At 39.4% G+C, this 15,296-nt stretch overlaps 1 protein-coding gene across 10 annotated transcripts in view; it reads right to left on the bottom strand.

The window, feature by feature from the left end:
- LOC111249799 (carbohydrate sulfotransferase 1-like) overlaps window positions 1-15,296 on the bottom strand; it is a 101,359-nt gene that overhangs the window by 55,372 nt on the left and 30,691 nt on the right. For 4 of the 10 annotated variants that reach the window (XR_015326168.1, XR_015326169.1, XM_086986793.1 and 1 more), the window contains exons 6-8: window positions 13,631-13,755; window positions 11,770-11,957; window positions 8,710-8,906 (exon numbers count right to left, since the gene is read on the bottom strand). Coding sequence is in view for 8 of the 10 variants with exons in the window: in XM_086986793.1 (XP_086842919.1) it covers window positions 8,710-8,906; window positions 11,770-11,957; window positions 13,631-13,755 (510 nt within the window). In the remaining 2 variants the exon portion in view is untranslated. Of the gene's footprint in view, window positions 1-2,309; window positions 6,857-7,195; window positions 7,381-7,458; window positions 7,852-8,709; window positions 8,907-11,769; window positions 11,958-13,630; window positions 13,756-15,296 lie in introns of those variants that run through there. The other 6 variants (XM_022804124.2, XM_022804123.2, XM_086986794.1 and 3 more) reach the window with 4 other exon arrangements.

Genomic DNA, 15,296 nt, shown 5'->3' with positions numbered 1-15,296 from the left:
TCGACCGTCTTATATGCAAACGAGATGGACGTTGTACGAAAACACGGTCGTATGTTTATGACCAGGGAGCGGTCCTGACTTGTGATGCTCGGTTCGAGTTGTGTTAAATCCGTCTCTGTGAATTATAATTAGGGTTGTTTCGTACAAATCCTATTTTCTTACTCTTGTTTACCTTCATGCCGACTGACTCCAGAATGTTACCAAACTATTGCAGCGCTTTATTGTATAATTTTTCAAAATGAACAAAAAACGCTCTGTCTAATGTTCTATCGAATAAAAAACAAAAGGCGTGAATAAATTTTACTACAAATTGGCACATCTTGCGACATTGTATGGTATCGAATTGATTGCTCTTTGAAGCAATGTGTACCCTACCTATAAAAAAAAGTATAACCTCACGTTTTCGATGCTTAGGTTGCTTCTTTTAAATATAAAAGATTTGATATATGATATATACAAAATAATCAGGCTAACAACAGTTACCCTGTCGGAAACCTGGGGGTCAGTTGCCGTTTCTGGAACCCACGCACGATAAAAAAACGCTTTTGTAAGAAGCAACGGCCCGTAAACATATACGTAAAGCTTAGTCTCAATGCAGCCTCTGATGATTTTTTTTCTTGATCGCTCTCCTATAGAGCCACGATATTCTTCCTTCGGCATCTAAATTTCTTGACCCAAATAATAGAATCAAATCGAATACGAAGTAATTTCTAGGTTAGATTTTTGAGCCTACAAATGCCTGGAACTAGGCATACCACTGTGGCTGACCACGCTGATATTTTTGCAGCGCAGTTCAACCTCAATACCACTTCAGCCACCGTCAGTTACATATATGCATATAGCAGACACCATCACGGTACCGTTACATCTGACAGCTTAAGCCAATGGATGTTGGAGTCATCTCTGTGTTGCGAATCAGTGTAACACAGATCTCTAAGGCTGACCTTCCTTGCTTCGCTGATTGAAAGTACTACTCAAACAGAATCCATATGAAGTCCACATCATACTATCGAGACGGAAACAAAGTTGTCTAGTGCTATGAAAAAGGAAAAAAATTTCATAGGAAAAAAAGTAGTATAACAGTTTCACGGGAGATAATTGCGGTGTCTGTTAGAAATTCATCCATTTACAAAACGTACGTAATTTACTAGTTGCTATGCTAAACGCCATTTTCGTTTCTTGGGTGGCTACAAGAATGTTAAAGGTCACGGATAGGTGTACTCACGTGGTCGTGTCGTTTAATGTCGACCAATATAATTTCAACCACATGCTAAAACTACTAGAATATTTACCTGTGGCCTATTAGCGTTAATAAAAATAAGCGTGCACGTTTGCCTGATCGAGCACAAGCTCGTATTCGGAATTATCGGGCTTGCCGTCGAAGAATCCTACCATCCATGTAGTAGCCGGCCAGCCACAGCTGCTATATTTAGGCCAGGGTTATCAATGAGGATATTAGCACTCTCTAGAGACCGGAAGGTGGACGATAAAAATATCATTATGAGATAACACCGTAAGCTCTTTTTGGGCTTGCTTTGATAACAATGCCTGTCTTCTTCTGAAATATACTCCTAAACTAGTACTCTTACTCATTTTAGGTTTTTTCGAATTGTGTCCTTTAGCAGCTAATATAAAGAAGTTTCGTTTAGGTCTTGACCAAAGCGGTATTAATATTCCGGTAGCTCTAAGGACTCCCAGAAAAAATTTCTCCATAAATAAGAAAAACTTTACACATGTTCCGAATGTTTAATCCGAACGAAAATCTAACGACCAACTGTGATATGTATACTAAGATTACTGTTCAAGGCTAGGAGTGTGGATAGGCATAATGGTGAGCTGGAGAGACAACTTCAAACGACTCCAAATACATTGTGTTTGTGTCTCCTTTGGATTTGGGCGCATCTAGTGACATTATTTTTCGACAGACTTTTCTAATCTGTGAGGGAGTGATTAAAACCATAAAGATGCCATTACCGGCAAATCGTTTTTTATAAATTCCTGCATTATCATGGATGTTGAACCTATGTTATTCCATAAAATAGCGACATGTGTGCTCAACGCCTTCGAATTCCCGAGCATCAAAACATGCTGCTTTAAAAATGAACGAACAAACATTAAGGGGAAAAGTTAGGCTCTAACACTGCGTCGCTACCTTGCGACGTTTGTTTACTCGTTTCTGCTTCTGCAAAACGAACTTCTCTAGCAGGACAATCGGAATAACCCTTAGATTTTATGCTTGCCTAGGCAATGGCTCCTTGCTGAAGGTTTTCCCATATATAACTAATGAACGAGTAATAAAACGGGGCAGATTCAGACGCAGCTCACCCAGTTTATTTGGTCTTCAAAGATTCCGATTTGCGTGAAAATGATTTTTTTAACTGAGTGATATTCTCTATGAGCCAGTAGTTTTGCAGGTAAACGTAGATATAGTGTTCAGTTCCCATCTAGCCGATCGACTATTTCATTAAGCTATGGCATACTGAAAATGTGTTACAAAACACCTTGAGTGCCACATATTCTATAGAGCGCACACCTAAGAAATTACTGCGTCACCTTCAACAAAAAAAAAAACAGGGCATATTGGTAAAGTCTGTCAGACTGCTCCATAAATATTGTGGCCTAAGCTTCATTTAAGTCGTCATTCCTATAGCAGTATTTGAAGCTATTTTTCTTCTATGTACTTACATAAATAATATTTTTATTTCTTTGTGTAGAGTATGTCTGCTATAGTTCTATAAAGTTCCAAAGGAAACTAATGTACGCTTAAAGCAGTTTAGAGGCAATTCATAACGGTCACCTCCTTATTCCTCCTGAAGGAGATTTATGTAGTTGGATAGCTTCGTGACCATTGGGTTTGTCTTGAAGTACCGACTCAGCGACATCAGGATCGCTGTAGGCTATTGAGTTGTTCCGTGAACTTTTGTGGCGCAGCAGCGCTCCATGTTCCTATCAATATACCCGATTCAATATTGCTATTAAGGTTATATCAGTCGAACTACTTTACAGATTCATGAGTGGGGCTTTGACGAAAATGCCACACGTACTACCTAAAAATTATCGTTACCATTCTTCAATGAACTATCCATAATTGATAGCATTTTTAGATGAGAGAATTTTAAACGCCATTTTGGACAATATTGAATTTTTCAAATTTGGCTAAATATAACTATGATATGTGACTAGCTGGAACACAAATGCTACGATCGAGTTTATCGCGCACCACTAATAAGGGCCATGTTACCTAGTGGGTCGCTCGAGTAATAACGGTAAAACGCTGTTACAGATATAAACAAAATATAAGAAAAAAATCTACACCGGATGTTTCTATGCATGGCTGATATTTTGTAAAGAAGAATACTCGGATTTCGATAGACCTACTAATTTGTAAATCTACGCTTGTTTACTGGGAAAAATGCAAAAGAGTTCTCCGAAACATACTCTTCGACCGAAATTTGGATTTTTCATCTTGGTACCCCTCCTGAAAGATCCAGGTTGGTTTAGTTTCGTAATAAAATCTGCTAGATCGATGTCCAAAAAACCGAGCTCAGTTGTTTTAATAAGAACTCTAGGTGCATCTTACGCTACTTAGGCGTCGAACGTTTTAGTCTATTTCTAATTCTACGATCATTCACAGGTTTTACGGAAATTTTACGTACGGATGGAACCGAAAGCGGTTGTCATCAGCCGTGGCCAATAGTTATTTGTATTTGGGTTAAATTTTGGGCATGGATTAGCGCTGCCCATCCCTTAACTGACCTGAAAGATTTACAACAATAATTTTTCTTTTTTCAAATGTTCAACTATTTTGGGTGAGAAAAAAACTCAGGACAACGCAAACGTTGAACTTCATTTAGTAGATCAAAGATAATGTCTCATACGAAAAAATCCTATGATAAGTCTAAAGGTTTCGATAATCCACGCGAAGACAATAAAGATTAGTGGGCTCTCAGATACTGGCAGGATTATAATTTTTCTACACTTTTTCTATTTTTCTACACACGTCGACTTGCAGAAAAGGCGAAGACGCTCCAAATCGAGTTAACGGTTTTGCCCAACGTCATTTGGCTTCCTTTAGAAAATATCGGTCGTTCATTTTGAAAAATTCCTTTTGTTATTTTCCGATAACTTTTTCCAGTTCTTCACTCAATATGCCGTTCCAGTCGGGTGCCTTGTGGTCAGCCTAGAATGCCTCAGATCCGTTGTTCACAACTGTGACCGTTCAAGTTCGACAGTTCACTGCGAGTACCGCAGTTTTCACGTGTCTCGTCTGCAGAAAATCCTATATGGCATTAGGGCACGTCCATGCAGTAGTCGAATAAACCCGAAAAAGTTATGGCCTGAATTTATATCTATATATCGCTAGTACATTGCCATTTCGGTGGGCGGCTGATGTCAACGCAAGGTCTATCTATTCATCCATCCCGTTTCATTCGGAGTAATGCGGTAGGGCTTTTACAAGGCTGAGTCGCTGTCAACGTTAAGCCTGTGAGGCGTGCTGCAATACGTCATATAATACGTCTAGGGAATGCGCCACCTGATGCAGGCATTTTTATCTCTATTCGATTTTGTCATGTTGTATAGGGGAACTGACGGAAAAAGAGCTCCACATGACAATCTCTAATGAAACGTTATCACAAATAAGGCAGTTTTCGGGAATACGATTTTTTGAGGTACGTCTTTTTCCTACCAACGTTGCTTGTCAATTTGTTTTGGGATAATTATGCTATATGAGGCGTTATCGATTCATATGTATTGTACGACGTTACAATGGCCGCTTCCTAGGGAAACTAGCGAACGCATTGTTATATTAGACGGTGTAGTCGTTTTGCCTTTAGACTAAACTCAGTATTGTTTTAGTCAGTGTTCACAGGATCAGAATCATTGGTAACATATATTTCCGTTTATTCCCTTGGAAATACAAGCGTTACATCGTCTATGTCTGTTATTGGCATTAGGCGTCGTTTCAGATGACTGACGCTCAACGCGAACGACGTACGTCTATACCCTGGTCACCTCACACTTCGTACGCCTCATAGGCTAACGTTTTGTCATTACGTACGACAACGACGCTCCTAGCTTCACTCCATTAGTATATACCACCACTGGCATAAAGTTTTATGTATGTAGGGCAGAGCGCATGACATTTCCCTGTTGAAAACACTTTATCGGCTTGTTGAAAAAGTATTGGAGGTCCTTAATCTATAACGGGAGCAAGTATTTTGTTGAACTTTAAAGTGATATCATTGATAACGTATTGATGCTCTCACTGTAAAATTTCGGTAGTATCCGGATGACAAACGGTTTTGTATCCTTTCATTGAAACTACAATAGCACCACTGAGGAAGTGTTGTAGGGACCAAAATAGATGACTGTCTGGTGGCACAAGATCATACGCGTACACGCTAAAATGCCTCATTCAAGTTTTTGCCGAACAGCGAAACGTATATGGTCTGACATCGTCATAATGTAAGACGATTGCGGTGAGTATTTTTTCAATGACCTGTTCTAATCTGGTTAGCTATCGGCGTTAGAGGGGTCCGAAAGGATCGTTTTGGCGGCACCATCAGTTCTCTCCAATTCAAACAACTGCATCACTTTTTTTTACCGTCAGTCTAAGGTTTACCGTTTTCTTTTTTTATTGACATATTATTATCGAATGTTATCCGTTCTTGATCAAATTTAGAAAGGGCATAGACGGAAATTCATCAAAATCAAAATTCATATGCCTAGAATTGGTGCTTTTTTCTAGCCAGCTTTGCTCAAATGGTTAAAAACTTTTGCGTGGTAGATATGTCGTTCCTTCCTAGACGATGGCCCGATCATTCGTATGTTGGTGTTGCAAAACTTTTACGATAATTTCATCGACCTTGTCCGCAACCGGTCAATCACTATGTTTTTTACATTAAGAGTTCAAACAGAATCACCGTGGCCGAGCTATCTTTGAGCTATTTCTGCCGATAAGGCATCTTGATCATGAAGAGCACAATTTTTTTTCATGAACCTAAGCAGCATCTATGCCTTTATCGACTTATATTACTTGAGCTAGGTGACTTTAAGGCCATCTAAGAACGCTACTTTCTCGTCAATTCACTATAAAATTGCTATTTACTTCGGAATAACATTCTGAATCATTTTTGACGCAGGCACCGTCAGTAGAAGAAATTTAATGATTTCAAGCAAACGATAAGTTCATTAAGTTTATATGATTACATGAATCTAAACTGATTGCAACGAACAGTTAAGTTAGAAGCAAAAGCAATATAATTTAACGCTAAAAATTAATTTTCAGGATGGAAAGTCTGCTTATCGAACATCTCGAAGGCATCCATGCAAGACAAAAATGTTTTCAAAGAAACAGCCGTTGATTACTGACGTAAACGTTTTAGGAACGGAAACTGTGAGATTGAGGACTATGAGAGAAGTGTCTACACCTCAGGACGTCCTTCAAATGAAGGAGTTGCTGTTATCACGGAAGCGTTTGAGCAAAATCGGGCATGAGCAAAATTGTCCATATCAATTCAATATTAGATTCTTCGAAGAACGCGTTATGAAATCATAACAAAATGCTGAAAACAAAATATGGAAACAAAAAAACAGGTTTTTTACGAACTGACTTCAGCATAGATAGAAATTAGGGGTGGTGTATTTCGACAAATAACAATCACGGACGAGCAACTCTCCGGGAGCACGCTGTCAACATGGACGAAATGAGGACCAGCAAGACCAAAGTTGCCAAATACCTCAAATTTTTGAAGAGTGTTCATTTCATGGACGGGTGGCGCGGCAGCTGACAGCAACACATAATGTGGGCACTTGAAGACAACGCGCGACTCTACCGCCACGCTTCAATTAGGGCCTAAATCGAAGAAAACATAATTTGGCAATATCTTCAGTTTGTAGGTGCTCTAGATCTTAGTCCATGCGACTTCGCGTCTCCGCCATAGAAAGGGCAATAGATGGAGCATGCATCTTGATTTTGCTTCTGTTTTATAAGATAACCAAGCTACATATAGTAATCTGAGGCGCAAGTACCTAGCTATTAAAAAGCGGTTTAAGCAATAAAAGGAAGCGCAAAACCCACCGCGCGCCCAGACGCCTCTTTTTGGCCTCACGTGCTTTAGAAGTTGCCTGTCTAAGTTTTTCGACCCGTATAAAACAGTATAATATATGGGAGTCTAAATGAAAACAGAAAATAGAGTGGGGTGACCTCGCTGCTCAGTAGGTTTATAAATATTTCTTTTATACAAACACAACATTACTATACATTACTTTTTACAGGGACGCCTGAAATCATCATAGAACCTAGTGCATTCTGATTTCATTTGACGCCGTAGCCTGATCCGTGTGATTTTCAACGGGAGGATGTCGCTGCCGTTTCATCTAAAATTCGCAAACGAAAAACAAACCTATTATGATAAAGATGGGATGTTTTCTAAGTGCATCCCGATAATGTTTTCCAAACAAACTCACCAAGTCACCCTGCTAATGTATTTTAATCATTATATTTATCTAAGAAAAATGAACACAGCCTGACGTGGCATAAAAAAAGACGCCCATTTAATTGCCAGATTCTGCCTCAGTTAGACGTTGCTTCAGATGACTCGTTTCCAGTAAAGGACGAGGTGTGTCTTAACGAAGGAGACTCCTATGTTCCTAGATTTTTAATATGGACACGCGCTACGACTGTACCATTGCGGAATCCACTGGCCCTTACAGATTGAACGGCGATAAATCACGCCATAATGTCACAATTTCTCTATTTGGGCCCATTCGAAACACAAACAACGTTGTAGATATCAATCAATGTGAATGTTCGAACTCTGTAAACATCTCCTCCCTGTTGTCTTTGACCTGATGGTAAAATAGCATAGTAAAAATCGAGTGAGTCGTAAAAGCAAATAATGTTAAGTTGTGAACTTACGTGTTAGTTCAATTAACACTTGGGCATTGAGTTTTTGAGTCTTACGTGTCTTCGGTGACAGTATTTCGTTAATCTGGTTGGTACGGTCAGTAGGTCCCACCGCGCGCAGCAGAATTTTCAACACTTTCTTATTCTGTAGCGCTAGTTCATAGCACAAGTGCAAACACTTTTTTTTTTTTTTATTTTAATACACTTTAGTTCAATAGAACAACAGTTAGAACCTCCACGGTCTTTGTTTCGTACTTATACAATATATATATATATATGGGTGCTACATATCTACTGCGTACGATGTAGACATACCTATCATGAAACTTTTCCTTTACTCTGCCTAATCTGCTAGGAAAACGCGATGTCTTTTCGTAATTCTCTTCAGAGTAATTCGACTTTGGGTACCTTGGCGACATTATAAAATAGCATGGACTGTATGTCTCCAAGGTTATGCGATTTGCACGAAATAAAAATAGGCAGTCTTGCACCGATTGGTCATCAGCTGTAGTTAGCCCTGATGAGTATCAATTTCGCTAGATATCCATCTTGGAAAAGCTATTATGGGTTCGTCGTAGAAGTGCAATATATTTTTGAAAAACGACGCTTAAAAAAGCATCCCAAACAGCTGATGGCTTTTGTTGTCTCGAGTTATATAGGCGACAAGACGCAATGCAACGCTGGGCGCTTAAGCTATGTGTACTCATATGCATCCCAAGTAAAAGGAAACTGTCGATGGCTCCTCATCTGTTGTAAAATAATAGGGTTGACGGGCGTTGTCAAGAAATTCACATACGTACCTCGACCTTATCGTACCCAGCTCGCAGTAATAACGGCCCACAAATGTGCTGGATGTCTAAAGTTTCCTTGAGTGACAATCTTTGCTGCCAATCATAGGCGACAGCCGCCGAATTTCTACGCGTTGAGTACGGATCAGTTGATCCATGTTGCGTATGCGTCTTCAGAAACGCTTCCGTCGACATTTCATACAGTAACCCTGAAAAGGCAAAATCGTAATCGTCTATGTAAAAACACAGTAGTCCGCTGTCACTAGATCAGTGTATAGGTTGAGACTGAATTGTCGATTAGGCTAGAGGTTATTACTCACGGTTATGCCACTCGAATAGGCCAGGCCAGCCAGTAGGTATATTAAAACGACCTGTGCGACTTATTCCTACACCTGCCCTTAAAATATACGATCTTTTTATCCTGTACCCAAGATGCGATATTCTGTCTGGGATAGCCTCGACAGCACCCGCTTATCTTGCCACGAAGGTCCACACGTTTAGCTTAGAAGTTACGTGCACATGATGACAACGCGATATCCCTTGGAGCATGTATGTTGTGTGTAATCGCCGAATGGTTCGCGATCAGCGTTTCACGGTGCGTGCGTTTGATGTTTATAGAATTAATTTTCCATTAGTGGTTTACAGGCGAACCGAAAGCGATCTTTCTGGACCCTTCCTGCAACAGTTGGTACAGCGATCTCCCAAAACGACCATTTTAACTAACCGTACCTGAATGGCCCTTAATAGATGGTTGTCGATCGATATTACATTATCCAGCTGCAACACATTAGTTCAAGCCGTCCTTGTAGCTCTGTTAACCATGCTATTTAAACTTGACGATTTGTAGATATGCACCACAAATGACGTTAGGACGTACGCAGATAAGCAAACTCCTGCCATTGAACGGTTCTTGAAAATCGATACTTGTAATACAGACACTGTAAGATCCGCAATCGAAAACGCTCAGGCTCCATAAGGCCCTTCCCATCCAACTCTTTCGGAGAAAAACTGCGTACTCGTGCAGCGTGCTCCAGCGTGATCGTGGTCGTTGCTAGGTCAAGTAGGCGCGTGCAATGCTGCGTCAAATAAGATCAAATTTTCGAAGCCTTTAGAGGAAAGACGAGGCCGTTAGCGTGACAATAAGAGAAAGCAACTGCCCAACGCGAACTGTGAGACGCTTCAAGTATATGCAGTCACCGAATGCTTAGCCCATTTCGACCCAGAATATATAAGCACACTATTATTTAACGGTGTACGCATGGGATACGCTTTTTTTTTTTGTTATATTTAGTTGAAAAGCTTTAAAAGGACTTAGCAGTTTCTGTGATCAAAGACAAGGGTAACTACACAATGATCAAAAAACTTTTAATTTTTTTAAAAAGTTTAGTGAAAGTTTCTTTTAAAAGTTAATTTTCGTACTTTATTCTTTAAACATGATAAGGGAAGGAAAAGTAACTATAGAGAAAAACTGATACAAACAGACGCCTAACTTCCCAGCAGCTAGCCCACGACTATTGGCATCGTCATTTCTGTTTGTATTGTAACAAAGAACGGAAGCGTGGATATTTGAATACGTATTTAGAGAAGAAGAACGATTTAAAATAGATTAGGTGGAATGTTACTTTGGAAACGTATAAACAATAGTTGATTCCATACAGTTCTATCTCCTGAAGTCCATTGTAAATGGCCATGAATATATACTGGACGTATCATGCACGTAGTTTGTCTATGGTGCCGAGATTAATGTACCTTCTACTCGACGTACCCCTTAGTCTATAGCGACAGATAATCTTCTCTATTCGAACAAATTGTGTAGTATGTATCATTGATTGGCCTGAGACGATAGCGACCCAGGCATGGCCTCTTTCAAACAGGGGCTGGGTCGCTCAAGCCGAACTCAATTATACAGTCGGGCCGATTTGTCTAGCCCAAACATGCGAACTCGCTTATATGTAATATAAACCATATCATAATTCTGATATTTCGCATTTTTACACTCAAATCACTTGAATCTACTTAAAACGCATGAAAGTAAATGCTCGCTTTACTTCAAGATGAGGAAATATATTTTCTTCTATGTTTCGGGAAGCAGAAGTAATAAGAAAAACTCTAGCTACTCAAAAATAACAGAAAAGTTAAGAAAAATGTCCACTGCGCAACTACGTGCGCCAGTTAACACGATGTAGTAATTGTGCATTTTTGACTGAATGTAACCTGAGGGATACAACACAAGGTCTACAAACAGTGCCTGCTTTGTTTATGTTTTTTTTTTGTCATTTTTATAATTCGGTTCGAGATAAAACTGCACGCAGACGAGGATATTAGTAGGTAGCACAATTTACGATTTACGATCTGTACTACGAGAATAACGGCCCTTAATAATAGCGTTATATAGTCGTTATGAATGAAAACGCTATCCGTTGACAGCACACTGCAAAGAACCAGGCGTGCGCTACGTGCATGTTTTTCATCGCTGAGTGATAACAGTATTTATTTAAAATATTCATCATATGACAATGACTTGCGATACGCTTATTGTACACGCTTAGGATGAACCTGGGCTCTGCCCGACGTTTCTGTAATTGACCAGTGACTAAAGGTAGAAATTTTTGAAAGCGTGATCCTGAGCGTGACCCAGTAGCTTCCGAGCCGAACTTCCTTTATCGGTTAACAAAAAAAAAAAACAGGGATAACAGAATGAGCTTGCTCTTTGCCTATCTTTTTGTTTCTTATCACCTTTCTTGTGAAAAATTGAAGTATTCAGCGAGCGAACAAGATGACAGGGTCCCAAATATATGTACACAACATATTGAAATAGGCTGTAGATGAAGGTACAGCGAACGCCAGGTACCCCAAAGCTTTAAGTCGCCTTTAAGCCGTCCATGTGAACCTTCTTCTCAACTATGATCGTTTGTAGGCGCGTAAACTTTGAAAAGTAACTAGGTTTGTGCTAATGTGGATGCATTATTGTGTTGTCGTATTTTTCCAATCCGGTTCTCTCTTGGAAAACCGATACCGATTTTTTTCTTGTAAAAACAATACAGGTCCTCCAAAAAAATCAACAGAACTTACCCAGTTGTTGGAACAGCCGTCGCGTCTGATTAAATGGATCTGTGGCAAGTTCCTCTAATTTAATTTGCACCATAGTCACCTTCGGGTGTGATTTTTGTAGTTCTTCGAAAGTTTCTACGTCCTCTGACATCTGCGAACAGAGGGCATCTGCTCGAGCGCACTCGTCCTGACACCAGTCTAAGTGACGCCTGAAGTGCAACAAATGATATTACTAATTGCCTTCATCAATATGCCCTATACGGTAACGATCCGGCAATGTAGTCAGGTTGCCTGACCTATTACCCATAATGACTTGGATTTATTGGTCGAATGATCCTCAGAAGCTTATTTATAGCGTTGATTTAATTAGTGGTATAAGATTTTCTTCTATATTGAGTATCAACTGGTGGTTAATGAGAATTTCAAACTTTCTGCTAAATCAACACAATCGACTTCCCGCTTTTCTATAAGATCTTTATTCTTATATAGAAATTTTGAAAAGATTTAGAAAGACCTGGATGTATAAAGGGAGCCTCAAAGCATCTGATCATCGTATTCAACGCTAGTGCTAACCAAAATAATTTTGTTTGTTTATTTATCTTTTTTCATCGTTTTGTGCATCCAATTATTAATACAAAGCTATAGAGTAAACATAATTTTAACAAAATATTTGTCTTAGCGTTTTTATGAAAAGATCTATTTTTTTTTTCTATATGTTTTCTACAATGCCTTGTATCTAGCCGTTAGGAAAGCCTAATCATTGTAAGATCTCGGAGGTCATTTGCATTGAGCTCGTCGTCGTTCCAGGCGACCCTTTCTGTAAGCCCTCGGCAGTCCAGTTGCTAAGACCCTTACGCTTTCAAAAGTTCCGGCATAATCGCCTTTTGTCCTATCGCTGTCGTGTCCCACGCGGACGCCATGCATAGCACAGTAGGTCTGGCTATGATAAAGGGCGTTCCGTTTTCTTCTCTGACTTCCCTTGTTCGTGGTCAGACTTTTGCTCAGCTATTCAGTAACGTCATAACGCCTTTTTCTGTTGCGTAACGCGGTTGATGTTTAACTGCTTGCGCTTGGTATTCTCATATTCGCATCCCATATGTCTATAATTAAACCCTTCTAAAGCTTCTTCGCGATGTCGTAGCTTTCGAGTACAAAAATCCATAATGTTCCTTAGGGAACTGCCTCCTTGACGTTTTCAGTTATTTTCGACAGACCTTTTTGAAAATTCTGATGCTGATTCATTGCTAAATTGAATAAGCCTAAAGTACTGAATTTGTTTTCGTTCTGAATAACTTTGAGTCTTATATTTTATTAGACTAGACGCAAATGGTCATCGTCGACTGAAGAAAAAACGCGGGCTCAACTTATTTTGCGTCTACTCTTAAAGCTGATTTTATTACTACTATAAATTTCTGCTTCAGATAAAACATCAGGCTTCAGATAAACATCAGGGCTAAAACACAGGACCAGAAAGCCAGGAATAATTAAAATGCAAAACTGTTGAAGGCCTTGAACCTGTAATGCTTCATTTTAAGAATTTTAAGGGAATTTTAGATAATTTGGCCTGTTCGGGGCGCACCGAGTCTACTATGAAGTTGATTATGAGCTATAATACTATCACATACGCTATAAAACATATTTGCATTTAAAGTCGTTTCAGTCTGCTGATTGTCTAGGGGCAATACTTCATCTTATGGGCACTTACTCGTGCAGGCGAAGTCAGCCACAAGTACTGCGGCGATTAACATTTTGACTCTGCCCTTCTTATATCCGTATGTTTGACATGTATATTTGCACTCAGGATGCAATGAAAACAGCTATCTGATATCGATAGGAAATGTTTTACTACGTTCCTTTATATATCTGACCATATGGGACTAACCTAGAAGCAAGTACCGCGCGCGGATCCCGAATCAAATGAACGATGGCGGTGCTTTTGGCGAACTCAGGATCTTCCCTTACGAAATTTAGCGCGTAACGTAGAGGAACACGAACAAATTTAGCCACCTTTCAAAAATAGAGATTTATACTGTAGATATTAATCATGCGCCGTAGTGATCAATGTGTGAGAATAATGTTCATATAAATAGAGATGCCATGTGGCAAAATGACCTAAGGTGTGAAAGTGTTTAAATAAATAAGACATTATTTCGAAACCATAGAAACTATACGGTACCCAATTACTACTTAAATTGTACTTTCTTTAGTCAAGAGCGTCGCCGAATGATTTTGTCCCTTACATAAATTGCAACATTTTAACAGTTTCTAACAAAATTAGAAGCTCTTTCTCAAGCAACTTATGCCACGCCAAAAATCTAGCAATAAACTGTGTTGCTGAAACGTGACCAATACGCAAAACTACTATTCGTGCCTATTCGCAATAAAATAAGTTACAATTAGAAGTTTGTTCGCCAATCATTTCACATAACCTTCACTTAGATGATTTATTACACGATTTATGAGCTGTGTGCCCACCAGAAGAGGAATCTCCAATTGCTTCAGATTCGAACATCAAAACAAGATCGCTGAAGTTCTTGAGCGCGTATTTGCACTCCATTTTTAGGGTTCCTTACAGAATAGTGGTTCTAACAAATGACAGTGACGACATTGCAGCTATGACAACGATCATTTTGGTACACACGCGATCGTATACCTGATTATTGCGTTGTACCTTGCGTGATCTAAGGGTCTTACCCTGTTGGATAGGATTAGAGACGATTTCAAGGAGCAAATCTGCCGTGAACATCACGCCAGTACCATCAAACTCTAGATGTAAACACACCTTCATTGTAGGTATGAAATCAATTCTGCTATAGAAGACCCTGAAGACTGAATAAACATCGATTTACTCTAGGGAATAAGTGGGCATGGCTAATAGACGCAGCGCTAATATAACGCTAGACAATCAATGTAGGATATATTTCGGTATTATGCTGGCATCAGACAATTTCCATGATATCCTCATCAAACAGCGTACGTTCGCATCTATTGTACCGGAAATATTTGTGGAACGGCCTAGTCCGGATAGCTAATGCGAGCTCCTCTCAGTAGTAATAAATTTGGTGCGTCGCTAGTTCAAATCACGGCGTTGGCAAAAATTATTGCAAGAAATTTATAACGGGTATTAAAGGAGAACAAGGAATTGTTCCAAAAATTAGTGTCTCCCTGTATGGCTACCATGCTATTTCAGAAATCTGTTCGAGTAACCCAGATAAGTCCGACAAGAACCATCCCTGCCTGACTAGCGTGAGCGAGTAGCCATGATATAATTAGAAAAAATTTGGAAGATCTTTATAACATTAAAAAAATAGCTAGGAGTGCTAAAAAAGAAAAACCCAATGAATATTATACGCTATTCATTTTGCATGAACAGAAAACTGACTTCTAGGTTTTAACCTTTATTGCAAACACGTATGGTCTGATTTTGTAATCCTTTGAGTATTGAAAGGCGAGGTGTTAAATGTTTAAGCAAATCGGTCCTTTTCTGAGGCTATCTCATACTCTGATGGGAGCTTCATAACGATGAGGGCTTCCATAAAGATGGGATA

Source organism: Varroa destructor, unplaced genomic scaffold (assembly GCF_002443255.2).
Source record: "Varroa destructor unplaced genomic scaffold, Vdes_3.0 BEIS01000004.1, whole genome shotgun sequence".
Lineage (NCBI taxonomy): Eukaryota > Metazoa > Arthropoda > Arachnida > Mesostigmata > Varroidae > Varroa > Varroa destructor.
This window is presented reverse-complemented; position numbering and strand designations above follow the sequence as displayed.